We start from the raw sequence: 26,624 nt of genomic DNA, 5'->3' as shown, positions 1-26,624 counted from the left end.
CTGTAATTAAGAAGCGTATATTGTCTTTTTAAAACCAGATTTTACTTTGAATTTGAGTTTAGGATTCTGTCAAGCTCTTGTTTGTGAAATGAAAATTGGATACTTCCCTTCTACTTTATTGAAAGCCAAAAACCTGTGAAAGATTTTGACAGTCTCTTATGTCACCTCATGCTTGTTTGATGTGGCTATTGGTGGTTTTCCATCCTAGGTCTTAAATATCATTTTATAACAAATCCAAAGCCCTGCTTCACTGCAGTTTTATTAGTGAACAGTATTCATGGGAGAAAGTAGGTAAGATTTTGAAACGCTCTGTGTACTGGGTACTAGATGGGCTTAAAAATATTAGATAACATACTACTCAAATGTTTTCGTGAACTTAGAAGTAGTTAAAGACTGCTTATGAAATTGTGCCTTTTATTACATAAGAGGAAAAAAAGACAAATAAACCCCAATTATTTTCTTCCCACTTAGAAAAAGCCATTAATATTCTTTTTCTCTTTTTCTTTGTTTTCTGTTTTTGTTTTGTTTTGGTTTTTTTGTTTTTGTGTTCTCAAGCTTCATTCTGACTTGGACAAGGGAGTGGGCACTGTAAAATATACCCTTTCAGGAGATGGTGCTGGCACTGTTTTTACCATTGATGAGACCACAGGAGATATTCATGCCATAAGGAGCCTAGATCGAGAAGAAAAACCTTTCTACACACTCCGGGCTCAGGCTGTGGATGTTGACACCAAGAAACCACTAGAGCCAGAATCAGAATTCATCATCAAAGTGCAGGACATTAATGATAATGAACCAAAGTTTCTGGATGGGCCTTATGTTGCCAGTGTCCCAGAAATGTCTCCAGTGGGTGAGTAAGAAGCTTTAAACACTTGATAACTAATTGTATATTACTTAAGTATCTCAATGTGCATTTCCTGCTGAGAAAAGAAAGAGAAGGATGAAATGAAAATAGAACTTCTAAAACTCAAAATGTCTCACTCTGTGCATAGAAATATACAGATTCCAGTTTTGGTTTAGCTTTATTTGTGTATTTAGAAACTCATTCTCTTGCCTACGACAGTCTCTGAGAACAGAAAGAAAAAAATATATATATATATATTCAAGGCAGGTATGCTAATGTCCAGGGGTTCTGTGTATCCCCATATATTATTTTACATGATGAAGTGTATTCCCCTCTATTTTCCATTGGCTGTTTCCTATGTGGAATTAGATTGTATAAGAGCCTCTTGCCACTTATTGTTCTTGTCTTTTTGTGGCTGTAAAATTCCTACAGCACGTGCATGATCCCTTAATTATAAGTCATGGGACAATTTTTTATGAAGTCCTCCTACACTGTGGGTGCTGAAAGTAACAATTTCTCTCACCTGGCCCTCCACAATGCAAGAACAGGACAGAGAGGCTCACCAAGACTAGCTCAAGGTCTCAAAAACCTATGTCCAAGAACATACTGACTGCATTGGATTATTAAGCCAAAAAAAAAAAAAAGAAAGAGAGAGAGAAGACTAACTATGTTATGTCCAAGGAAAGGTAGACTCTAGTAAGGATACTGAAGCACTGGAATAGGTTTTTGTTTGAAGAATTTACACAACATGATAGACATTTGCCAGGAAAGTCATAAAGAGCACTGATCCTGCTTTGGGACAGGAGAATAGACTAAATAGGCCCTTTGGGTCTCTGCCTGATGGCTGATTCTGTAGTGGTCCTGAGCAGCCTGTTTGCAACACAAGCAAACTGCTTGTATCCTGCTGCCAGACGACATGTTGGGCTTCCCTGCGGGCACCAGAAACTAATTCATTCTTGGCTGGGAGGTCTTTAACTTCACAGTGCTAGCTTCAGTTTATTGCCATTCCCTCTCCTAAGCTGTCCTTTCCCAGTATTTCACAAGCCAGTATTAGTCATTTAATACTCCCTGTAGCTGCTAACAGTTTTGGGAGATTTCTGGCTCTGAAATGTGAAGAGGAATCCTGTTGCCCTTACAGCTACGCAGCTCACATGGTGATGGTTTGAAAGATCCAGGAGGCAACTAGCTACCTACAAAAGCTGCTATATAGAATCATAGAATAATTAGGTTTGGAAATGACCTTAAGATGATCTAGTTCCAACCCCCCTGCCACGGGCAGGGACAACTCACACTAAACCGTATCACCCAAGGCTCTGTCCACCCTGGCCTTGAACCTCCTTGGACAACCCATTCCAGTACCTTACCACCCTAACAGGAAAGAATTTCTTCCTTATATCCAGTCTAAACCTCTGCTGTTTAAGTTTCAACCCGTTACCCCTTGTCCTATCACTGCAGTCCCTAATGAATAGTCCCTCCCCAGCATCCCTATAGGCCTCCTTCAGATACTGGAAGGCTGCTATGAGGTCTCCACGCAGCCTTCTCTTCTCCAGGCTGAACAGCCCCAACCTTCTCAGCCTGTCTTCATATGGGAGGTGCTCCAGTCCCCTGATCATCCTCGTGGCCCTCCTCTGGATTTGTTCCAACAGTACCATGTCCTTTCTATGTTGAGGACACCAGAACTGCACACAATACTCCAAGTGAGGTCTCACGAGAACAGAGTAGAGGGGCAGGATCACCTCCCTTGACCTGCTGATCACGCTCCTTTTGATGCACACCAGAATATGGTTGGCTTTCCGAGCTGTGCGTGCACACTGCCAGCTCATGTTCATTTTCTTATCAACCAATACCACCAAGTCTTTCTCTGCAGGGCTGTTCTGAACCTCTTCTTTGCCCAACCTGTAGCTGTGCCTGGGATTGCTCCAACCCATGTCTAGGACCTTGCACTTGTCATAGTTAAACTTCATGAGGTTGGCCTCAGTCCACTCCACAAGCATGGCAAGTTCCCTCTGGCTGCATTCCTTCCCTGCAGTGTATCAAAATAACCACATAGCTTGGTGTCATCAGCAAACTTTCTGAGGGCACACTCAATCCCATTGTCCATGTCACCAACAAAGATGTTGAACAGGACTGATCCCAACACTGATCCCTGAGGGACACCATTTGTTACTGGTCTCCAGCCAGACGTTGACCCATTGACCACAACTCTTTGTCTGTGGCCATCCAGCCAGTTCTTTATCCACTGAGTGGTCCACCTATCAAATTGATGCCTCTCCAATTTAGAGACACCGATGTCATGTGGGACAGTGTTGAACACTTTGCCAAGGCAAAGAAGTCATTGAGAACCTCTGCCTTCTCCAAATCCAGGGTAGCCAATCCTCCTGATAGCTTCCTGAGGGGGGCTATGTTGTCCCTACTCTGCTTTTTAGCCGCTACATACCTGTAGAATCCCTTTCTGTTATCCTTAACATCCCTTGCCAAGTTTAGCTCCAATTGGGCCTTAGCTTTCCTAACTTGGTCCCTAACTTCCCGAACAACATCCCTGTATTCATCCCATGTCGTCTGTCCTTGCTTCCACCTTTTATAAGCCTCTTTTTTCCTGTGAATTTTTCTCAGCAGCTCCTTATCCATCCAAGTAGGTCTCCTGGCCCTCCTGCTGCACTTCCTTCTAGTCGGGATGCAACACTCTTGAGCTTGTAGCAGGTGATCCTTGAATGTTAACCAACAGCCTGGGGCCCCCCTGCTCTCTAGGGCTATATCCCATGGAACCTTGCTAAGCAGGTTCCTGAAGAGCCCAATGTCTGCTCTCTTGAAGTCCAGGGCAGTGAGCTTACTGCACGCTCTTCTCACTGTCCTGAGGATATGGAATTAATGAGGTAGCATTTTCAATTTTGTAATAAGGAGTGGTAGAATGTGACAAAATGTGATATGAGTCGATATGTAGAGATGATTTTGTTAATCTTGTACAAGTATAGAGAAGAGTTCATTATAGTCACCCACAGAGGTTCATCTATAAATTCACTATTGAGCTGCACTACTGTTGTTGCCCCTGTAAATATGCCTAATAATATTACTTTTAGATGGCAAACATTTGTTATATTTTCAAGTCTGTTTCTGTGGCAAGTTCAGAATATAATTTTCCCAACAGTGAATATATGTTTATTTGTGAAGTTGTTTTAAAGACTTGATAAGAGAGAAATGAGCAAAATAATAACAAATAATGTTATTTAGACAGTAGAACACGATACATGCAATCATTCTCTCATTATGTTGCTTTCCCTTCATCTTCCTGTTGTATTTCTTAAATATGTGTATGCAGTAGCAGACAAAATGCTAAAAGCAGTTTTATTTAATGGAAAACTCTTCAAGGTGGCTTTTACATTGACTGGGATTTGCATAGACTAAATTAGATGCAACCAATTATGCGGTGCCATGAACATGTTTTAAAAAAAAATGCTTTTCTGTTTATTCTCCTTTAGAAAAACAGCAGTAGGTGCCATGGCAAAAATGCACTCTCTTGATCTTCACTTTATTCAGTCACATTCACTATCTGCAGAAGATTTATTCATAAGAATTTATATCTTCCTCTATAAAAAAAAAATTAAATATGGTTGAAAATTTATCCAAGAAGTCAAAGCAAGGAAATAGTGCCCTAAATGGAAGCCTCAACTCCAATTAATGGTTACTAGAGATGACAAAAAATTCTGCTTTTGGTTTCCTTGCAGAAAAAATATCCAGAAATGCCTTCTGTTGCCTGCAATTTGCCAGGAAATTATGCCTTCTCTAATGTAGCTCTCTCCACTCTCTTACTCTCTCTTATCTATGCTTTGCTACCTTACGTAAGCACAGATTTCTCAGAGGATCTAAAACTGCTGTCTCCCATCATCAACCGTTTAGTTGCACCTATAGAGATGCCTAGACCTCCCACTGCCTGAGGCTGACATTGAAAATCACTTTGCAGCATATGGTCGCCTTGGCTTAGGCAAAAACCCTGATAAACTCTTCCTCTCATCTATGTTTTTACATTTTCATTTTCTAATTGCCACTTTCCAATTCCTAAATGTCCTAAACTTCACTTCCTATATTTTTGCAACAGTATTTATTATGAACTGCACTCATTCACACTGCCTCCATTGTGGGAAATGCACCAAAACCTGACTTTTTTTCCCCATTCCTAGTTATTTCTATAAGCCTGACTAGCCTCTCTGACTAGTGACTTGCTGTCTTTTATTGTTGCATGATACATGCAAAGGTTTACTCTGTTAGTTTATTCTATTAATAATAAGGAGCAAAATTTGAACACCAGAATTCATGTTGAAAGGCAACTAGAGGGGCAGAGAAGTAGCTAATAAAGTTCTGAAGACTTAAAACCCACTGTAAACACACAGTATATTCCATTTGGGATAAAGTGAAATACAGTGAATTTTATAAAACACACTTGAGGCACCACAGTCTGCAGCCATAAGAGAGGATTACACGGGGCTGGACAGTCTTGGGAAGGTAAGTGTCCTTCAGATCCTTTACACACATTTTAGAAATTTTCATGGCTGTACTATTCTTGGGTTTGTAATATCTCTTTCTTCTAAGTTCTGTTGCTGAAGCTTTGGTGGCTGAAAAAAATGCCGTAGCACTCATCCCCAGGTTCTGAGTTTCAGTCACAGAGTTATAAGAAAACTGTGTGTCATCTTTATCCTGGATTTGATGATTTTTTTTTTTCCAGAAAAGGTACAAAAGCATGGAAGTTTGTAGGATACTCAATATCTGTCTCTCTGCACATAGATATGATTTACAGATATCTGTCATATCCAAGGGTTTAATGTAGATTTTCAAAGAACTTTGTTGTGTTATTTTCCACGCATATTTTAGGTAGATTTTTTTTTTCCATTGAAATTTGAGGTTATAGTGAAGTTTCTTCTACAAGTTTCTGTACACTGGGTTTGGTTGGTTTTCCCTTTAATCAATACCACTCTTTAAAAAAGATGATGGTAAGATGATGGTAATGCATGTCTGAGATTTTTGTCAAGAAAAGATAATTTTAGGATTACCATTTTTACTCGGTGGTGCATTCCTTACTGGGAGTCAAATTTCTTCATATGCTTTTTACTGAGAATAAAATGTTAGCGGGACATTTACTGTTCTCTAAAACTCTAATTTAAGCCCACTACAAACTAGGACACCTATCTGTTCTATGCCAAAGGCTGGAATGGCCATCTAGCCTTGCTCCTTCCATACATGTGCTGTAATCTGCTCAGGTATGATGGAGAGGATGATCACAAATATGAAAGGCCTTCTCTTGTGAAGCCCTTTGGTTACCAACTGGTGTAACATGCAGGCTACTGGACCCATGTATGACCCCCATTATTTCTGATACTTTCCAAGTGTACATAGTTTCTGTATTGGGTATCGGTACGTCCAACGTTGACAGTGTATCGCTCATATAACAAATGGGTGCAGAATACTTAATGGTGATAATTATCTGGGAAAAGCCAATGATGTGAAATTGCCTGCAGTGAAACTCAGCAGGTGGTGTAAGATTACAACATAGAACTAATATTTTAAGAACAGATATTGCCATGCTGTTATCCTGTGCCTAATAAGAGACTTCCACTGTGCAGGCTGGAAGGGCTTGCTCTCACTTGTCGGTATGGACAGGTAAGGGTCAAATTGGTAGGTAACAAGGTGCGTGTATAGCTGCAGATCCAACCTCGCATGCTGGCGGACCAGCACATGGGTAGCTCGAGATTACTCAGGAGATGACAGTCCTGGTTGGACACTCCCTGATTGCCTAAGCACTCTTTTCAAACCAGATTTGTATATCCCACTTGCCCTTGGTCATCATGCTTGAAGTAAATGTGGTTAAAGCCTTTCCCAAAATCTTTGCTCACAAAGCCAAGCCATCAATCAGTAAGAGAGTTATAAAACCTTAAGGACTGGACTCCTAATATATTTTTTTCTGATACTGGATTGGCCTTATCAATACTTTAATTTGAAAATGTTGCCTTGATTTAATAAGATTTCCAAAATGTAGAACAAACCAGAAATTAAAATTTATATATGAGGACTGAAAAAGGGGCTATAATTTCACCATTTGCAAGTTAATATTATAAGATATGTTGTCCTTTAGTATAGTTTAATCAATGGTGTTGCTTCTGGCAGCTGTGCCAGCTTCTGTTGCAATATAGTTCATGTAAGTATGCAAATACATATCATGAATTTAAACCAAGGTTACGTCCTTAGTAAAACTATTAGTCCAAATGACTGAGAGTAAGAGCATACCAGCATTAAGTACACATTAAAGGAAACACACATTAAAGCACACATTAAAGGAAAGATATTATGATATACTTTTTTATATTTATGCATAAAAATGTGCACAGAAATTAATCTGCATTTCTCATTAATTTTTTTACTGATTATGCTGATTTTAATTGATCATATGTATTACATATGACAAATTTGTAACTTCTACTGTCACAGTCTCCTAATTATTTTCTAAATTCTTTCCATTATTCCTCTATGGTTATGCACAGAGCAACTAAGACTGTACTAAACCCATCAATTTCATAACGTATAGATTCCATATGTTCTTTCCTAGGTAATTTCGTTTCATTCCTTTTCGACTAGATTAATTCTTCATTGCTCAGGGAGGCTCTACAAATTCCAGATCACAATGGCAATTATTCTGCCTTTTTTGTTATTAACGAATAACAGAAGGTGTTCTCATTAAATAGCTGTGTTACTAATTAGGCTTGAATATTCTATTTGAAACTGCCTCAATTCTAACACTACATTTTAACACTAAAATGGTCAATGATAATAGAAAGTTGGTATCAGATTATTTTTACTGAGTATCCTCTTTGGTGCAAAGCAGCTAATTGAAGAGTGTTATGGATTTTCTTCTCATGGTTTTGACAGCCTAAAAATAGTCTCTATAAATTTTATGGCAATTTTCTTCTGAAATGAATACTTAATGGGTTTATGCTTAAACACTAGATTATATTTAAACATTGTTAAAAGTTTATATACATACATTTACAAATGGAACTTATATTTAGTATATATGTCTATGTTTTTTTACGTGAAATGATTACAATGTGTAAAAAACGAACTTGATGAACTGATGGATAGGAACCTGTACTCTGGTGAGGCATAGCTTAGTACCATATCCCTGAGTTTAGCCTGAAGCTTACACTGAGCAGAGCCTAGGGAAGGAAGAACTATAAGTTATTGGAGCAAATACTGAGTGATCCTTCTCTTGGTATAGAATCCTAGCTTCTGGCAGTATATTTTTATGGACTTCTAGAAGTGTACCCAGGCTGTTGTGGCTGATATTACTTTGGGAAACTGTAGAGGCTGGAGACATTTTTGAATGGTATTACACATGGTCATGGAGAAGTAACTGGCATTATAATCTGCCAGTCCTGTCTGAAGTCTGTGCAGCTCCTCCCTGGTCTCCATGCTTTTCTCCAGTGTTATCAAGTCCTTAAAGAAAATTATGGGAATTGGATGTCATATTCCATCTACAAATATCTTGAATATTCCTATTAATTCTCTTTTCCTTGTCTAATAAATCCCATCAATCATTTTCCCTTTTTTGGCCACTGTTGATCATTGAGACAAAAACTTTGAAGAATTTTCCACAGTGATCACAAGATCAAGATTTAATAGGTAACTGAGCTACAACCCACCTCTGTGAAAGTGCTGATAAGGTGGTTTTTAACCCATGCCTCTTACTTGGTATTCTTCAGTGTGAAATCCCCTATCCCCAGTTACTTGTTACATCAAGATACAACTGTAACATGCTGAAGTCAAGCTTTCATTTTGTCAACCTATCAACTGCTTATATACTCTTTTAATGGCAAACTGTGAGTTCAGATCCAAGCGAGATGCTAGTGGCAACCCTCCTTTCACCTAAAGACAGGCACCTTATTCCTACCATTTGATTTCTGTTTTGATTTTGATATTATAATAGAAAAGGCTGTTCTCTCTTTATCGTTTATTCTTTTTTTGTAATGCCTTTGCTTAGAAGTCTTGATGAAAGCTTTTTGGAAATTTAGATACTGTTGATCTGTGCAAGTAATCTAGATCTGTATACTTACTGATTCACCCAATGGGTTTAACAGGCTCGGTGAAGAGTGGCTTCCCTTCACAAAACTGTACTGACTCCCCCCTTACAAGGTTGTATCCACATGTCTTCTAATTTAGTGCTTTATTACAGTGTGCAGATTCATCCATTGCCTGAATCATACCTGGTGCTCTTGATAATGCAGACCACTTTCCAAAAAAATTCATGTTCCATCACTGTCTTTCAGTTCTCTGTCTTTTGGCTATGTCAGGTGGCATTTTTCCCTTCATAGTTTCAGTGATTTTGCACTTAGATCTGCTTTATTAATTACAGATTTTGTCTGCTTTCTGACTGTGAAAGCAGCTAGCAGAAATGTCAGTATTCTGCACTAATACTGGTATTAGTACAGAATTCATGCAAAGTATTTGAGTCTTACTAAAGCCTACTTTATTGTGTTTAACTGGAAGTGGGCAAAGTTAAAATCCCCTCTGTCACAGTAGATAAAGCCATTATGTTCCTACATGCTGACTTTAATCCAGCTTAGTAGCGTATATCAAATAATATTTTATATTTCATCACAACCAGTTCTTTTGATGCAGACCCCTTTGCTAGGTTAACCAACCAGTTCTTTCATTATTAAAATTAAGTTATTTGGTTTTGCTGTAAATGTATATGTTGGTAATTTTGATTGTTCTATTAGTTCCTTTAGGATGTAAGAAGAAGCTTTGCAATTATTGGTACAGTCTTGTGATTTGCATATCTTTTTTTAATTTTAAGATATATTGCATTGCAACAGTTGTTGGGGTTATCTGTTATTTTATTGTTAGTAGTACTATTTCTGAAGGAAGGGTATTAGCACATTTTTGTGTAGCATTGAGAGATACGGGATTTTTTTTTTATACAGGAATATATAATCTCTGATCATAAAAGATGTGGTATTGATATTTGTTTTAGTAGGCAGTGATCAGCTGTAAATTTTAAAAATTAACAAGAAGTTGCTTTATCCTTACCACAAAATGACTCTGAACATTAAATATCTTTCCAGCAAGAGCTGTTCTTTTGGCCACCAAGTGGTTTTAAACATTAAACGTATTTTAAAAGTATTACTGTTCTCAGCCACTGTGTGATTGTAAACATTAAATATGTTTTATAAAAGCTGCTTTTCAGGCTACTGCCTATGCATGCCTATGAACATCATTTCTCCTTAAAGTTGCTTTCCAACCACTGAACTATTTTTTAAAAAAAAGCTCAGTTCTATTTATAATTTTTCACAAAGAAAAAAAAAAAAGCAAGTGTGAGGTTTCACAGGCACAAGGCAGCTCTTCATTCAAGACAAGTAATCATGTACTGGCCATCTTCTCATAAAGACACTGTGGGTAATGAGAGCAAGCCAAAATTTAAATGGATTTTTATGGGTATTTTGCATGGACAGGCTGTGCATATCTAGTGTTCTTCTCCCCCATTTTTGTGTATAACTCTACAGTAAAACAAAATTATAAAAGCAAACATGAGTGATATTCTGTACTAAAATAACCAGTGTAAGAGATCAGTCACTGCGTGAATCAATCAAGTCATCATCAGCCCTAGAGGAGGACAAAACAGAAGGCAAAATAGTCTCGAGACTGCTAAGCAAATGGGAGTCACTAAACTAAATATGATTAAGGGCTTTAATTCTGTGTGCAGAAATAACTCCATGTGGCAAATTAGATGTAATCCTAGGAAGGCCTGGGGTGATAAGAAAAGTGTTCATGAGAATCTGGCGTAACAAGAGCAAAGAGAAAAAAATCACTGATCACAAATATTCTGTTAAGGACAAATTATTCTCCATTTAGAGAATCCCATAAGGTTTAAAGTCTACAGAAAAGACACCACAGATAAAAATAATACCTTAAGAGAAGAAAATCTACATAATACATAGGTCTAAAAATATCTGCAGAATGAGGAAAAGCATATACTGGAGTATCTTTAAATGACATGTCAGCCAATTACTAGGTGTATCTCTCTTGTCAGCCTTGGATTTAATGAATCCTAGATACTTTATGTTTCATCTTATTTGTAGTAAGGAACAGCATGGATGGCAATCAGCCCAATGTCTATAGTATATATATTTTCTAAGGAACCATTAAAGACCTTATGGGAGCACAAGCTTGATGTCCCTCCACTCCATCCTTTGATCAACCAGGGTCCCAAAAGAGTGGTTGAAACCTTTCCACAAGAGCCATTTTTGCAAAGTTTCTGTAGAACTGAAAGATGCAAACATGTAATTCTGTCAAAACATTTTATGAAAAAACAGATGGCTGCTTGTTGAGTCATCCCCCAGGTTAACTGGTGACGGGCACATTAAACAGGTGGTTACCAAACTAGTAGAGGAGCATTCTTTATATCAACCTGACAAGCCAAGCACTGGTGGTGTGGGAACTCATAGGCCAAGGTTCTGGAGCTGGGAACCTGGTGGGTTTAACTGTTCCCTGATTTCTCTGTTGTGCAGCTGATGGCAAGGCCAGGTGCCATGCTGTCTAGACAAGATAGTCAGCCTGCAAGCTAAACAGATCATAACTAAGTAGAAAGGAGACCAATGGAAATGAAGCAAACTTTTCTCTTTGCTAAAAACTCAGCATTGTCAATATTATTTTCTGGAGTGTGCAAATTTTTATTTTTTTTTTCCTGCAGTGAAGTAGGATGAAGTGAAAGGCCAAAAGTATTTGAAATATCCCAGTAAAGCAGAATTCCACAGTCCAGCGATCCTTACTTGCCATTTATGCCTAGGCACCTTTTGTGCAGAAGACAGCAGTAAAAGTTAAATCATTGAGGGTTATAGAGGTGAAGACTGGAAATAGAGGGTGTGCTGACTTCAGGCAAGTGTGAAAGAATGATAGCAGAGGAAGAGGAAAAGCTTTACAGAGTGTTCAGATTTCATTTCAGGAACTACTGGAGAGAAATGTAACACTTTTAATACTGCATTGTACTTGACTCAGATTGACACTGCTAGAGAGACTGCTATTTTTTATGTTAGCAAACCTCAGGACCATCCTTTTATTTTCATAAGAAGCTTGAAGGGATATTAATGAATAAATACGACACTCAAGGTATGAGTATTCCTATGGAGCAACCTTGAAGGAGGAGGGAAGCAGTATACAGCATGCAAGGGGACCTCCATCAAGGTCTGCCTGACACACGATAGCAGCCACTGACAGAGAAATTTGTTGCAACTTACAGGGATGTAATTTCAACTAACCATTTGCATCTTGGTATACCGTTGTTCACAGCTGATGATTTTCACTAGGATAGTTTGTTGACTGCTGCACATCCCACTGAGGTTGGCACAATGTTTTGGGATAGAGATTCTAACTGCTAAAGGATAATATGAATCCCAATAGCCAATCCAATAATAGGTCAGGGAATCTACAGCTAGAGAGTATATCCTCAATTGTATCCTTCATCTTCCATCTATGTGTATTGTTACAGGGAGCATCAATTTTACCATTTGTTCTGATCTAAAAGACTATCCTAACTTATCTGAAATATAATTATGTAACTAGGATTCCCATATTGTAGGAACATCATCTTAGAAGCCTGTCTATCCTCCTGTCGCTGTCTTCCTCCTGAACAGAAGTAGAAGCTAAGAGAATGTTAAATACACATTTAGGAAGATTATCATGTCATAGTCTATTTGGGAGTAGGTTTTATCCAAGCATGATTTGCTTATTTATTTTCTAACTCTGTTAAAAAGGATTGTTGTTTGGGTTCACAGCCCATACCAAATACTTCTCTCATCCCCATTTTGTTAGGTGTACTGACTGTGCATTCCCTAAATTGATAGTGTCATTCTACAAATCATTTCCTTTTCCTATTTTTAGCACTTTTTTTTTATTTAAGTCTGGAAAGTCAAAGATTAATAGGAACAGATTATTTAGCTTTGGTATAGTCCTAACTACATCTCTATAACACCACATCTTTCTGTCTCATTTCTAAATTAAGCAGATTAACTATTTAGAGTTCTATGTCGAAAACTTTATATGTATCAATCGCTTTCACTGCTTGCCTCTGAGCCCCCTTTACATCTGCCATCGTTTTAGTGATAGGGCAACAGTAATGAACATTTTAAACAGTCCTGAGAAAATTCAGATGAGAAAGATGCCTGAAGGGCAGGTTCAACTGCTCAAGCCTGCAATTTATGGTCTTGCAAGAGATGATGTAGACACAGATGCTCGAATTATCAGCCCCATTTGCCACTTCTCTGGTTCAGTAGCTCCAAATTCATCCACATTTTCTTGCTGCTTTCATTCCGTACCACCTTGTGCCTGAACGCAAACCAAACCCTGTCAGTTCCCAGCAGATGTTTGATAGTTCTGGAATTGTTTCATGGCTCTTGTATGTGATTCTGAATGAATGTTCTGTTTACAGATTTTAAGTCCTAAACCAATATTAATCACAGAGCATAATCCAGTGAGACATAATGCCTTGTTGTTGGTACGGTGGATGATCCTGTGTGCCTTCAAATGATCATCCAGTTGCTAAATCTTCCCCTAATTGAGTAGAAAAATTAGCTTTGCTATAGTATGTTAAAGAACTGTGTTTGATAGTTTTATTTGTCATAATGGTGAGGGAATAAGGATGGGAAGTGTTAGCATTTATGGAGGAGGTGGCAGCAGCTGAACATATATAAATTACTGCTTTTATTTGCCATAACCATTCAAAAAAGATTCAAACACTGGTGTACTAGGAATTACTCCAACATAAAATATTGGATAATCATTTCCTATATCAGCTTTTCTTTGTAACAAATAAAAACAAATTCTAGCCTTTTCTTCTGAAGAAAATCTTACATAAATGACCTGAAAGGCACCCAGATGTCATGCTGCCTGCCTGAATCAAAAGATGGCAGCAAGGCAGCAGCTTCTTAGATTGCAAAATCCATATGAAGTTTGTAATTGAACTGGCAAGTTGTAAAGAAGGAATCCTTTCTCTGGGCCACTGCACAGCAATAAGATATCTCTGAACTGCTGATTGAAAGGAAAGATATGGGACAAGAATGGCGCCAGTGCATCCTGCTGATTTACTGTAGAACTGAGGTTTTGGCAGTTCCATAATACCTGTACTGCAGTCTGGGTGCTTTATATTTTAGCCACCTTTATCAATTTACTTTGGGTAGCACAAGGGGACAGTAACAGTGATGATAGAATATGTTTTATATGGCATCATAGTACAAGGGAGTTTGGGGTACTAGCTCTCAACTTACCTTGCAGGGATGTCCCAGTGGTTCATTTCCAGTGCTACTGTTACCCAGACTGACTACATTAAAGCCCACATGAGCCTCCCTGCCCACACTGCAAATGTGTTTCACAATTTGAGTGTTTACTTACTTGTGGATGCAGTGTGTGTCATGTTTGTGCTGCTGTTATCAACAGTAAAGGTTTTAAACTTGCCAGTTAAGATCTCCTTTAGTGAATGTTTTTCATCAGCAGATTCTCAGGCCAGATTCGTAAATGTAACTTGGCACTGGAAGAGTCTTATAAGCATCTTGTGATTGTTTTGTGGTTTTGGTATTTTTTCTTTCTTGATATCACTAAATGTAGGGCACATACATGGTTTTGAAAACCCTATTCAGTCTTTAAACTCTCAATCAGCTTTTAATAGCTTGAGCTGTACCGTCAAGTTCCTCAAGCAATGCTGAGCATGCCTGATGTACAGGCACCTAAATTTCACTGGCATACATTATAAATGTGAACCAAAATGTTCTGGTGATTTGGCCAGATAGTTGGAGCAATGTCTGGAGCTCAACCAAATCAGACACAGATCAAATTCAGCATTACTCCAGTAGGTGATTTGAGGTATGTCATGCAGGGTTAGATGTTCACATGGATATATTTGTCTGATTCCAAATGAAGTATCTTAGTACTTGCCTGAATTTGGAAAAAAAAAAAAGTAAATTTCTATAAAATTGTTCCATGGGTTCCTAAAATATCACCTAAACCTGTTCCCAATCTGCTTGCGCATAGAACTATCTGAACTTTACACTGCTGAGCAGCTATATGCCAATTAATGCCTAAGCACTGTCAGAAATTATAAAGCAGATATACTTAATTGTTTGTCAGAAGCCAGTCAGTGACATTTTCAGAGCTCAGAGTTACATCCCATAGAAAATGTGGCTGAAGGAATTGTTGCATGTTTTCATTTTGCAGTGAGGTAGGTAGAAAACTCACACAAGATGCTGCATATGCAGCTTTAATACTTTCCTTTTTTGAATATGACCTCCTCATGTTTTAACCACCACAGCCTTTCTTAGTCTTTCTCCTTTCTTCCTTTTTTGGCCTGATGAATATTTAATGATCCTATATAAAACAAATCAGCTTCCTCCTTTTTCAAGAGAGTGATGGTCTGAGCATTCACTTAAGAGGTAGGAAACAAGGATTCAATCACCATAGAATAGAAGAGTGACTTAAAATAACTTCTATCCCATGCATCCACTGGGCATTCATGAAGGAGCATCATCTGCTTCTACACTGTGTCAGAATAAGGTTGGTTTAAGCTGTTAACACAGAAAAGATTTTAAATTGTTTTTCCCCACTAAATAATTTCTGAGAAAGAAGGCATCTAGGAAGCAACTTTTATCACTGGTGTCCCTTACAGGCTACAGCACCTTTTCACCAGTAAGCTTAGTTGTATGGATCTTCTTGTTAGGCATCTAAATAACACCAGGTAGCAAAAAAAAAAAAAATGAATCTGGGTTTATTGCATTTGCAGTGGATCTTTTTATGATTCACACCCTCAGTATCTCTTCATTATAGTTGTTGTGCATAAAAGCACCATGTAATGTTACTTCTCTGGTTTATAGCTGTAGTCTTGAAGATGGTGAAAACTGAGAAGGAATATTCACTGCAGAGTTCCTTTCTTAATGTATATATGCTACCAGAACTGACAAACAACAGATAAGAGTGTATGTGCAAGTGAACTTGGGGAAATACACCTTAAAAAAATATTGTTTTTTTTTAATGTTTTTGAAGGAGTCAGAAAAAAAAAAAGGTTGAGGAGTAAAAGAAATATGGAATAAAAAGCTAGGAAGCAGCTCATTGATGAATACCAGAGCAAGAGTTCAATGTTCATTAAAAAATCTGAGCTTGATTTGTTTGGTGAGTTGCAATGTTAACTATATTGTCTGTTTTTATGTATGTGGAAAGGACTGTGTATGGATTATTAAAATTCACTTGATAGTTTCTAAACAAACCTTCCTCATTGTGTGGTTCTTCACTGTTTGACTGTCAGACCTAAATTACAATTGCTGAAGAGTGCCACATTGTCATCCAGTAAATAGTGGTCTGTATGCAGCCTCCAAATGATGAAAGCCTGAAAGGCTGACAGGCTGTGATAGCTGGAAAATCTCCTCCGACTGTTAATTGTCTATACGCATGTCCAAAGCAGTGGCATTTAGGGTCTGATATTTTATTATAAGGTTGTTGTTGTTATTATTATTATTATTATTATTATTATTATTAGACATTTTACAGGAAGAAAGACATATTTGTTTCCTGTAGCTGTGTCCTGAAAAATCAGTCAGGAAATAAGATATAGAAAGTCAGCAAGTCAGCAACATCATATGTTCCAGTATTTTGTCTGATTTTAATTTTGAAATAATGTTGAAGATAGAATAGTCTGAGCAACTCTAGTCAGAACTCTAGTGAAATGATTTGACTTCCGGCTGTGCAAAGAGTCAAGTTCATTTCAGTGATTAAAATGAAGGTCCAGTTGTCTAATATTGAATTTATAGGTCACATTTTTCTTTTATATTTGTTTTCCTTTTAATTTATTTTATTTGGCAATAGGATAGAATTTTTTTTTGCATATCTTACAACTCGTGATCTCTTGGCAGAATCAATACCTTGGATTGTAGATTATTTAGAAATTACAGGGGGAAGACAAGAAAACCTGGATTCGCTTACAGTTTAGACAGTTGATATGTAGGCTTGGGTTTGGATTTTAACAGATGTAGGTTCATCTGTAAAATAATAATACAACAAATATTAAGCAAATACTTTCCTAAGAAATTTAAGAGGTTTTTTTTGTATGAGATAAGCAGCAAGTGGACAGATATTTAAGCCATACTTATATGCATTTAATTTTAGGTTCAGTATTTCACAAGTTCAGAATTTTATCTGTGTCAATGCTTGCTTATCTCACAGGCTTTAGAATTTATGAATAAACATAAAGAATTTGTGACAGCTGGCATAGAAAGGCAAATTTCTAGAATAGAATCCTAAATACAGTTGAAGAAGGGTGAAACTGCACTTCAGCCTGGACAACAGTCAAACATGGTCTGTCTTTATCATTTTTATTTTTCTTTAGTATTGTTTTTTGTTCTCTTTGGTTGGTTGGTTTTGGTTTTGTTGATGGTATTTTGTCCAGTAGTGCAAAACAAAGCATTGATTTTTATTTGATCTCCAAAGTCATGCGATTTTGATCATCAAAATAGAGAAAAAAATGCAAATTCGGAAAAAAATCCCAGATTAGGCTTAGAATAACTCTAACAAGTAAATGATTCAAACTCCTATGTGATAAGAATTCAAGGTTTCTACCTTGATAATATCAACAGAATGAAGAACAGAGTTAGGTATTTTGTATCATCCTCAATTAGAATTTCTTATATCTGTGCCATACAAATATTGAAATAACTGTATGCTCACAACTCATTTGCATGTTGAACTGGTCTGGTTTTTGTCTTCTGGCTTGTTTAAAGAACATAATGTGCGGCAATGAAATTGGGGTGCTAAAGAAGCCTTTGAATAAGCTACAAGAGCTTAAAATTAAAAAAGGAATGCTATTGCACACTTGGTAGAGAGAGAATGAATTTCACATCGGTGTTTCATTTTGCTTGTTTTTTCCAAGTTCAGGTATTGTAATTAAGGTAATAAAAATTTTTCAATGTGTTTCTTTTTAAAAAACAGATTACAAGTGAAATATTTGGGAAGTGAGTATGTATAGCCTTGTACCCCTTGACTTACATTAGGAGAAGGCTGTGTTGTAGTCTGGTGCTAACAAAGCGGGTTGATGTTACAGAATTCTCAAATAAGAGAAATTCTTCTCAAAGAAGAAATGTTTTAAATGATGTGATAAAGATTTGTCTGACCATAGTGCACTGACAGCAGGGGAAGGCAAAGAAATATTTTCTGCTTACATTACAGCTGGGAAAATGAGGAGGCAAGGAAAGTTAATGTGTGACAGCTTAGATTTTCGTCAGAGTTATCTTGCTACCAATTATGCCCCTAATTTTTTGGTTATGGAAAAGGAACATAGAATCATAGAATAGTTAGGGTTGGAAAGGATCTTAAGATCATCTAGTTCCAACCCCCCTGACATGGGCAGGGACACCTCACACTAAAGCGTGCCACACAAGGCTTCATCCAACCTGGCCTTGAACACTGCCAGGGATGGAGCATTCACAACCTCCCTGGGCAATCCATTCCAGTACCTCACCACCCTAACAGTAAAGAATTTCTTCTTTATATCCAATCTAAACCTCCGCTGTTTAAGTTTCAACCTGTTACCCCTTGCCCTATCACTACAGTCCCTAATAATAACACAGTGAAGGAATGGCCATGCATAAAGGAAATGAAACTTTATCTACTATATTACCATATATCCTTCATTCACTCTAATAATAAATCCCTATTTCCTTCTTTTATTATAAGTATTTGGTTTCATTTGCTTTAGAACTTTTAAAAGGGTTCTTCAAAGTAACCACATGCCTAAGTGATTTGCTGAGTGGTTATGTTCTTAAACATTTTTCTTGAAGCCCAGTTTTCATTCATATTTTAGTTGGATCCAAGGCTGTGCTTACCCCAGAAAACTGAGCTGCAGAGCAATTTAATAGGATTCAGGATTGGAAATTCTTATCTGTCCTATTATTCAGACTTTTACCCAGATATAAGTTTCTATGAAGAGGGAATAACTTCTAATGCCACAGCTAGAGCAGTGTAATCTTTTGACAGCACTCTACCAGCAGGGAAGGGAGGAGGGAGAGGCACCCTAGGTGGCAGGAGAAACTCAGAACAGGGAGGAAGAAGCTGAAGGAAGTCCCAGAAAAAGACATCCCAAAGCCCTTGTGCAGGTTCATTTCACTGCAAAGCTCCCACTGAAACTGCTCAGAAGCCTGACAAAACATCTGGGTAAGTGGGGTATTTTGGATATATATCATTTTTGTACAGGAGTGGTAGGGATATTGGATTTGTGAGTACCATATAGATGTGAAGTGAGAAATTCACATAGTCTTTCTGAGAGGTGTTTTTCAACATTAGCTTTTAAATGCTCAGATAAAAAGACATCAGTTCACAGATTTGGGTGTTTTGTTTGGCATAACCTAGATCTGATGTGCTCCTATGTATCCGATTTTGTGCGCACATCTGTCTCATCATATTTCAGCTTTCTCAAGTGCTAAACAGGCAGATGTGTGTACAGAAGCATGGCAGCCCTCCTTGATGACTGGCAGAAGTTCCAAAGGTCATGCACACTTGTTTTTTCTCTTCCCACATTGTGCTAGGAAATACTAGATCCCTGTCCTAAAGTTTATCTGTTAGAGAATAACAAATACTTGTTTTTGTGGCTAGGCATACTTTCATTTTTATCATCAGGAAGATAAGACATAGGCATGTCTTTAGAATCCAATCTGTACTATATGCTCATCTATATTGTACTCTGTTTCATCCAAACTAGAAAAATAAAATTCCATAATGAATTATTTCTCTTCATACTGATATTTAATCTTAACTTCTTGATACCTGGATATGTTTGCTTTCTAAAATCCCGGGGGGGGGGGGGGGGGGGGTGGGGAAGATGTGGAGGGAAAGAAAGAAGCTCGAATTGTTTGATTTTCCTTCTTTTTTTTTTTTTTTGTAGGTACCTGAGCTACCTATAGTCTGACACTGTTCAAATTTGCAGAACACCAAATGTTATCTGTTGAAAATCTACTGTGATGAACTAGCATTTTCAATGACAATTTGCAAATTTGTAATTCAAAACAGAATCTGACAAGGTTTCAGTTTTAGGATAAGACAAGTGTCAGAGTTACAGAACTGCAACTGTGTTCCCACATGCAGGAATAGATAACTCAAGCTCTTGATTAGATTTATGAATCCAAGCAATTCAGAACCTCTCTCTGCTTATTGGTTGTTTCTTCCCTAATCTCCCATCCACATTTAGGGACTCCCTTTTGACAGTGAAGTAGTACTGCATTATGAGAAATGGAGCCTAGCCAGAAATCCCAGACCCATATTAATTTTGTTTATTTATTTTGTTTCCAATTGCAATTGTGTTTCTTCAGTTCTACATGAGATATATGATCTTGTCTATGTCCATTAGTAAATATATATATTTTTTTTATTTATAGAATCATGGAATAGTTAGGGTTGGAAAGGACCTCAAGATCATCTAGTTCCAACCCCCCTGCCATGGGCACAGACACCTCACACTAAAGCGTGCCACACAAGGCTTCATCCAACCTGGCCTTGAGCACCACCAGTGATGGAGCATTCACAACCTCCCTGGGCAACCCATTCCAGTGCCGCACCACCCTAACAGTAAAGAATTTCTTCCTTATATCCAGTCTAAACCTCTGCTGTTTAAGTTTTAACCCGTTACCCCTTGTCCAGTCACTACATTCCTTAATGAATCGTCCCTCCCAGCATCCCTATAGGCTCCCTTCAGATACTGGAAGGCTGTTATGAGGTCTCCATGCAGCCTTCTCTTCTCCATTTTATTTATCCTATGTTCTGAAAAGCTTATCTTAGTTTTAGAAGGAATATGATTTTTTCAGTCCAGAGAGTTTTGTGAGACCAGCTGTTGTAAAACCAAGAGGAGTATTTTATGTAGCAGTATATTCTGAAAATACGTGAGGAAAGTTACCAAGAGCTTCTGTTCGACTAGGTTGAAGAATTCCCATGATCTTTATTTTTACAGATGCCCACATCAGTTCTGAACATTTTCCCACTCTCTTTGTAAATGAATTCCACATTTCAGCAAATTCTCAAGTATTCCCACAGATCTTATGCCCCAATTCTGCAAAGCAGTGTGTTGTTTTATCTTAGTATTGATTTTAAGAATATTGAAATACTTCTTTAAAATAGATTTAAAGCATGCAGCCTTTAATTTTTAACTCCTACTTTTCTAAAATATCCATACTATATGTAGAATAGCAGATGATCCACACTGATTAAATGCTTATTAAACTAAGAATGCTGAGGGAAATTCTGCTAATAGTATTTAAAAGGGAAATAATATAAGCTTGTCAGGCACTTGCTGTCAGAGCTCTTTGTCTTAAAAGATATTTTTCTCACCTGTATTTTAGTACAATGCAATTTAAAATTACACATTATGGTGGCATAGAACATTCAGCATCATTTGGGTTTTTTGGCCATAGGACATATGAAAGGCTGATAACCTTTAAGGATGCCTTTCTCAGACGTTTGGTTTTCTAAGATGCTGACTGTGCCTTTGTTTTACATTTGTACTGTAAGAAATAGCTTGTCACACCTAGGTAATGTACAATATATTCACTTTTGCCACTGAACTCTCTCCTAAAGCAGATCTTCAACGTATGAGTAGAAATCTCATCTTCTTTTCTTGTCCATTTTTCATCTGGGGACCACACTCTGACATTGTATTTTCTTGTTTCACAGAGCTGTGCTTATGTTTTGAAATACATATGCTGTTGCCCTACAGAGTCATCAGAAACTAATTTTATTGGGAAGTCAGAGATGTATATAAAAACTATTTAACTTTTTTTTCCATATTTATTTTGTGACATGGAGTTAAAAAGAGTTATGACATGCAAGTAGCTCTGGACAAGTAATTTTTTTTTAGTTCATTGACCCAGAATATTAGGGTCACATAGAAAAATTACTTATTTTGGAGTCAAAATGTGAAAGCTGCAAAATCAAATGCTTTCACCTTTCCAAGTAGTATTTCTGAGAAGTTTTTGGTGGGGCTGTTCAGCAGAAAATTGGAAATACCTTTGACTAAGCTGAACCTGGTTTTCAGTGATTTTTCTACCCTCCAAAATGTAAATAGTATTTAGGATTATGTTGCCAAGTTCAAAAACCATTGAAAAGCACTGTAAAGTCTTTTTAACATTTGGAATGCATATCTTAGCTGAACATCGATTCTTTTTTTACAACATGGCTGTTACAAACTTCTCTGTAGACTCAGTTGTGTACTAAGAACAAGATCTGACATCGGCTTGAAGACTGCATAGTGTCTTGTGAGTATCAAGATGTTTTTAACAGTAGAGTACCCAGCAGAAGTGTAAACAGCCTTTGATTCCAGATGTCAATGTGCAAAAGATGTGTAACTGCAGATCTGTAAATATAGTTAAAATGTTCACAAATATTAAATACTATAGGATTGGGGAAGGCGGTAGTGGTGTTGCATAGGCATCTCATAGTACTTTTAGAATCTTTCACATAGCAAATAAAAGTGGAGAAAGCAGGATTTCTTTTCCTCCTGAAGAGGCTTAGAATTACATCCTTTTTTCCACGTGCCCTGAGTATTTGAAAGTACAGAATAACTAAGTGGTTTGCAAGACACCCACTATTTCGTCTGCATGCCTCTGGTCCCAGCCGGCTTATAATGTGTTCCTGTGTTTGTCATTAGACTGCTGAGATCTCATCACCAGGATAACACTGTAGGGTTAAAGCTGAGGCTACTGATCCCCAACTGTCTTCAAATTTACTTACTACAGTGTCTTTCACTAATTCACAGTTTTATGAAGCTACCAGTAAGAACTTTCCTATCCTTGAAAATACCACTGAGCCTGTAAAAGGCAGGTGATAATACTGAGAATATGCATTGAATTGTAATTGAAATTAATCTAACCTGAAGGAGAAATATATTTTTGTTCCTAAAAATATAGTTAACATTGCCATTGTCTTAAGCAAAAATTAATTACTAATATTTACAGTTCCACAGTGAATTATATTACACTGTATTCTGATCACCTTTTATACAGGAAAATTATAATGCTCAAGTGCAGAAGATTCAAGCAAAACAAACTGAGCAATTCTCTGGCCAAGGGGTCTGCAAGCTGGCCACAACTCCTCCAGATGTTTACAGAGGACTTTATTCAGCTGTCCATATCCTTTTAGGCTGACAACATCTGAAACATCTATTCACAAACAGCTCAAGGCACTAGATAGGCTGTTGTGGAGGCCAAACGACAGACATGTTTGGGAATGAGGCTGCTAAGGACTCCACAGTCAGCTTCCTTTTTGGTGTTGTTCTCTCCACTGCGCACAGTGGAGGCTAGCCAGAGTGAGGAACCTAAGACATACAACACAGCATGATAGACCCAGGCAATGGCAGGTATTTTGTAAGCAAAACATAACTGGAATAACTCAGAAAGCAGGTATAAACTTTGTGACATGTTGTACCAGTTATGGTTTGTGTTTTTAAAAGCATGGTTGTATTTTAAGAAGATGCCAGGGCTGATAATGGCTCTTCTGAGGACAGCAGTGAAGCACACAGCTCTGTGACTGTAACTGTGCCATAAGACAGGAGCCCATCAATGCCATGTATGTGGCTGGCCCAAATGTGGCTAATCCAGACGCTAACTCTTTCCTCCCTGTTGCACACATTACAAAGTGGAGGAGGTCTAGGATCAGTATCAATATCAAAAGGTAAAAAAGGAATTGAGCTTTCTGATATACAGCAGTTTTACATGATTGCATCTCCAGTAGAACTGAAGTTGCTTCTGTTTTCAACAGTATGAGTTACCTAAAGATGCTGAAGGTTGTGTTTCAGTCTATGAAAAACACTAAGTGCTATGCTAGACAAGCATCATGCTTTTGCAGGAAAGAAAAGCTAGAAAAAGAGAAAAATAGCTTCCCTTCCCCTCCCCCCGATGCAGTACTTTAATTTGTTTAACCTCTGAAAATTATCTTTAACAGGATTTTTTTTGGCCAGAGTGTTGGAACACAGATAAGTTCTGTGTTAAACTTCAGCTGAATATGACTTGAAATGGAGGTGATATTAAAACATGAAAATAATAGTTTAAAAATTAAAATTAAAAAAAGTCTCCCTCCAGAAAAAAAAATAAAATCCATTATACATCAGTCTAAACTGTGATGCATTGGAAGTATCAGTATGGAACTGCATGTGTTTATTGCATCTCAGTGTGTTGTTTCACTGGCTTTGTACTTGTAGTCTGTGTAATAATCACTCCCTGTTGGATTTCATGTAAATTCCAAATGCAAACAATACATAGCTCTTCTGGAAGCATTTCGCTGTACAGAACTACCACACAAGGCAATAGGATATTCCCATTGCTCAGTGGTCCCCTTGTTCTTTTGGCCTTATCTTTCAGCCTTTAGGGATTGAAGCCACATCTGCTGTGGATCTGTTTCTGTAATAGCTCTCTGAGAGGCTGTTCCAGGTACTCTGTAATTAGACACATGTAGATGGTGGGCACTGAACAGATGTCCTGCCAGCTTGTGGTGGATATGGAAAAAAGTTTTCTTTGACTCCCCATAGTTTGTCTTTCTAATGTTTTTTCTCTGTTTTACTTTACAGTGAGCATTTGAAACATTTGCTCAGAATTTCTAAAATTTGAAGCAAAATAAAGCACTCTAAGTTTTATTGCTGCTTTGATCTACAGTACTAAACGTTCACAGTGCTTGATGTAATCTGAAGCCTAGACGTATCCAACTCATGTTACTCAAATGCTGTCATGAAAAGAACTGCTTACATGTGCTTTGATACAGAATTTTTATCAGCAATTAAGATTTTGTTCTTGGAAAAGAATTAACAGTTATGTTCATGCTGCCAGAGGCGTAAGAAAGCACACTCAATCATGTCTGTGTAGCCAGCCTTGCAGATCAAATGAATGCAGCTAGCTGGAATAGAGTCTGATGTTTTCAGTCACATGAGTAAACACAAAAAAACAGATCTCTAGAGTGAGAAAAACTTATTTTCTGACAGATGCTTTTCACAGTAAAGCTGTACTTTAAATGTTTAGCCACGTGTGACACTGAAAAGATACTGATGCAGAATACTTACTTACCCAGCGATTTGAGGCAGAACACCTGCTTACCCAGCAATTTGACCTTTGTGTTCACACTACTGTACTCTGTGTTTCATTTGCCATGAATGTTGATGTATTTTTCCCAGCATTCAAGACAGTGACAGATTTAATTAAGAAGTTCCTGTATCATTCTTTCACCTTTCTAAGCCTGATCTTACACAGACATAAAAAAAAGAAAAAAAAAAAAAAAGCTCATGTTAAACCTCTTGGATTTACAGTACAGCATTCTGTAGTCGCTGATGTTTTAACAAAATCAGTCGTCCAGTATCATCTTTCTACTGTATTGTCATTTTTTTAATACAATGGTTTCATTTAATTAAAAGCAATGCTCACAAAATGGCTGTGCTGCAGACTTAGTAGTGAATGATGTAAAAATTTGTAAATATTTAAAAGTTACGTATGTAAATATGTAACTTGGGACCTGAAAATAAATTTGAAACTTTGAAGACAGCCTTTGTGAACCAGAATGCTTTTCTTGAGGAGATTTTGAACATATCTTTACAACCTGACTGTCAAGAAACATAAGTAAAACATGATTCAGTCATTATGTGTGTGATGCTTGAATAGTAATAGATTTTCACAGTCCATGTGAGGCTTGCTGTTTCTTCTTGTACACTGTTTTCTGTTTTGGCAGTCCTTGGAAGAAAGTTTTTTAGACTATGTTGTCTTAAAATATCTTGTCTGAGAGAGTATTACACTGATGGTTAACCGGTGAATATGCAGGATGTCCACTAAGCTTCTCCTGAGTCATACTGAAGCCAACTGAAAACCGAGGAAATGGAAGAGGTCTATGGCAGGGAAATGGCATTTTTAGCTTTAAAACAAAAATAAACAAAACAAAACCAAACTAACCAATCAAAAAAAAAAAAACAAACAAAACCTAAAGAAACAAACAAAACCTACCAGGAAATTGCACATAATTAGATCTTATAAGTTAAACAAGAACTACTTCCACTTTTTCATCATTTGACTAGACTGGAGTTGGTGTGACTATCTGACAATATATGTGCAGCCACTTTAAAAGCACTTTCATTAGTTACTATGTTGTAGTTAGATATATTTTAAAATATAAAAAAAATATTATACATAGCATATAAATATTTAAAAAGTAAACATAAACCTACTCAGTGAAGAAAATTCATTGATCTAAAACATTTCTAAAATCAGTCCAAGTCTGAAAATCTTCATGAGAATCTTCAAGATGATCAGGAATTATTTTCCATTCTTTGATTATTTTCACATGTATCTTCACCTCATTTTCTAATGGAGAGCGGAATAAAAAATACAGGGAAATCATAGGCAAGAGTGTTTTGCAGTTTTTTCTGGCTGATTGCATACTAAATATTAGAGTCTTCTCTCATGGGCTTTTAAATTTGATTTTACAGACTCAATAGATTTAGAAAAAAGATTGGTTTAACTTTCAGGCTCCCAGGTCTTTATCTAATTGAAATCAGAACTCTGAGATTTTTGAAATTCACCCATGACTAGTGAAAATTTAGGATTATACACAGTTACAGTGTGTATAGCAAAAATATCCAGTGAAGCCAGGGACGTGATGCTAACCACTGAAAATCCAGTTTAGTAAACTTCATGTAAATTGGCATTGATTTAATATGTACTGGACAAGTGATGTAGTTGTGCTTCTGGTAGCATTT

General features: G+C 37.3%; 1 protein-coding gene across 2 annotated transcripts in view; it reads left to right on the top strand.

Moving 5' to 3' along the window:
• The window catches only part of CDH12 (cadherin 12), a 165,711-nt gene that overhangs the window by 37,640 nt on the left and 101,447 nt on the right, over window positions 1-26,624 (top strand). For both annotated transcript variants that reach the window (XM_005153353.4, XM_031052848.2), the window contains exon 2: window positions 556-850. In XM_005153353.4, the coding sequence (XP_005153410.1) occupies window positions 556-850 (295 nt within the window). The remainder of the gene's footprint in view (window positions 1-555; window positions 851-26,624) is intronic.

The sequence above is a fragment of the Melopsittacus undulatus genome, chromosome 1 (genome assembly GCF_012275295.1).
Source record: "Melopsittacus undulatus isolate bMelUnd1 chromosome 1, bMelUnd1.mat.Z, whole genome shotgun sequence".
NCBI classification, from domain to species: Eukaryota; Metazoa; Chordata; class Aves; order Psittaciformes; family Psittaculidae; genus Melopsittacus; species Melopsittacus undulatus.
Note: the sequence above shows the minus strand (reverse complement) of the source record. Positions and strands in the feature narration are given on the sequence as shown.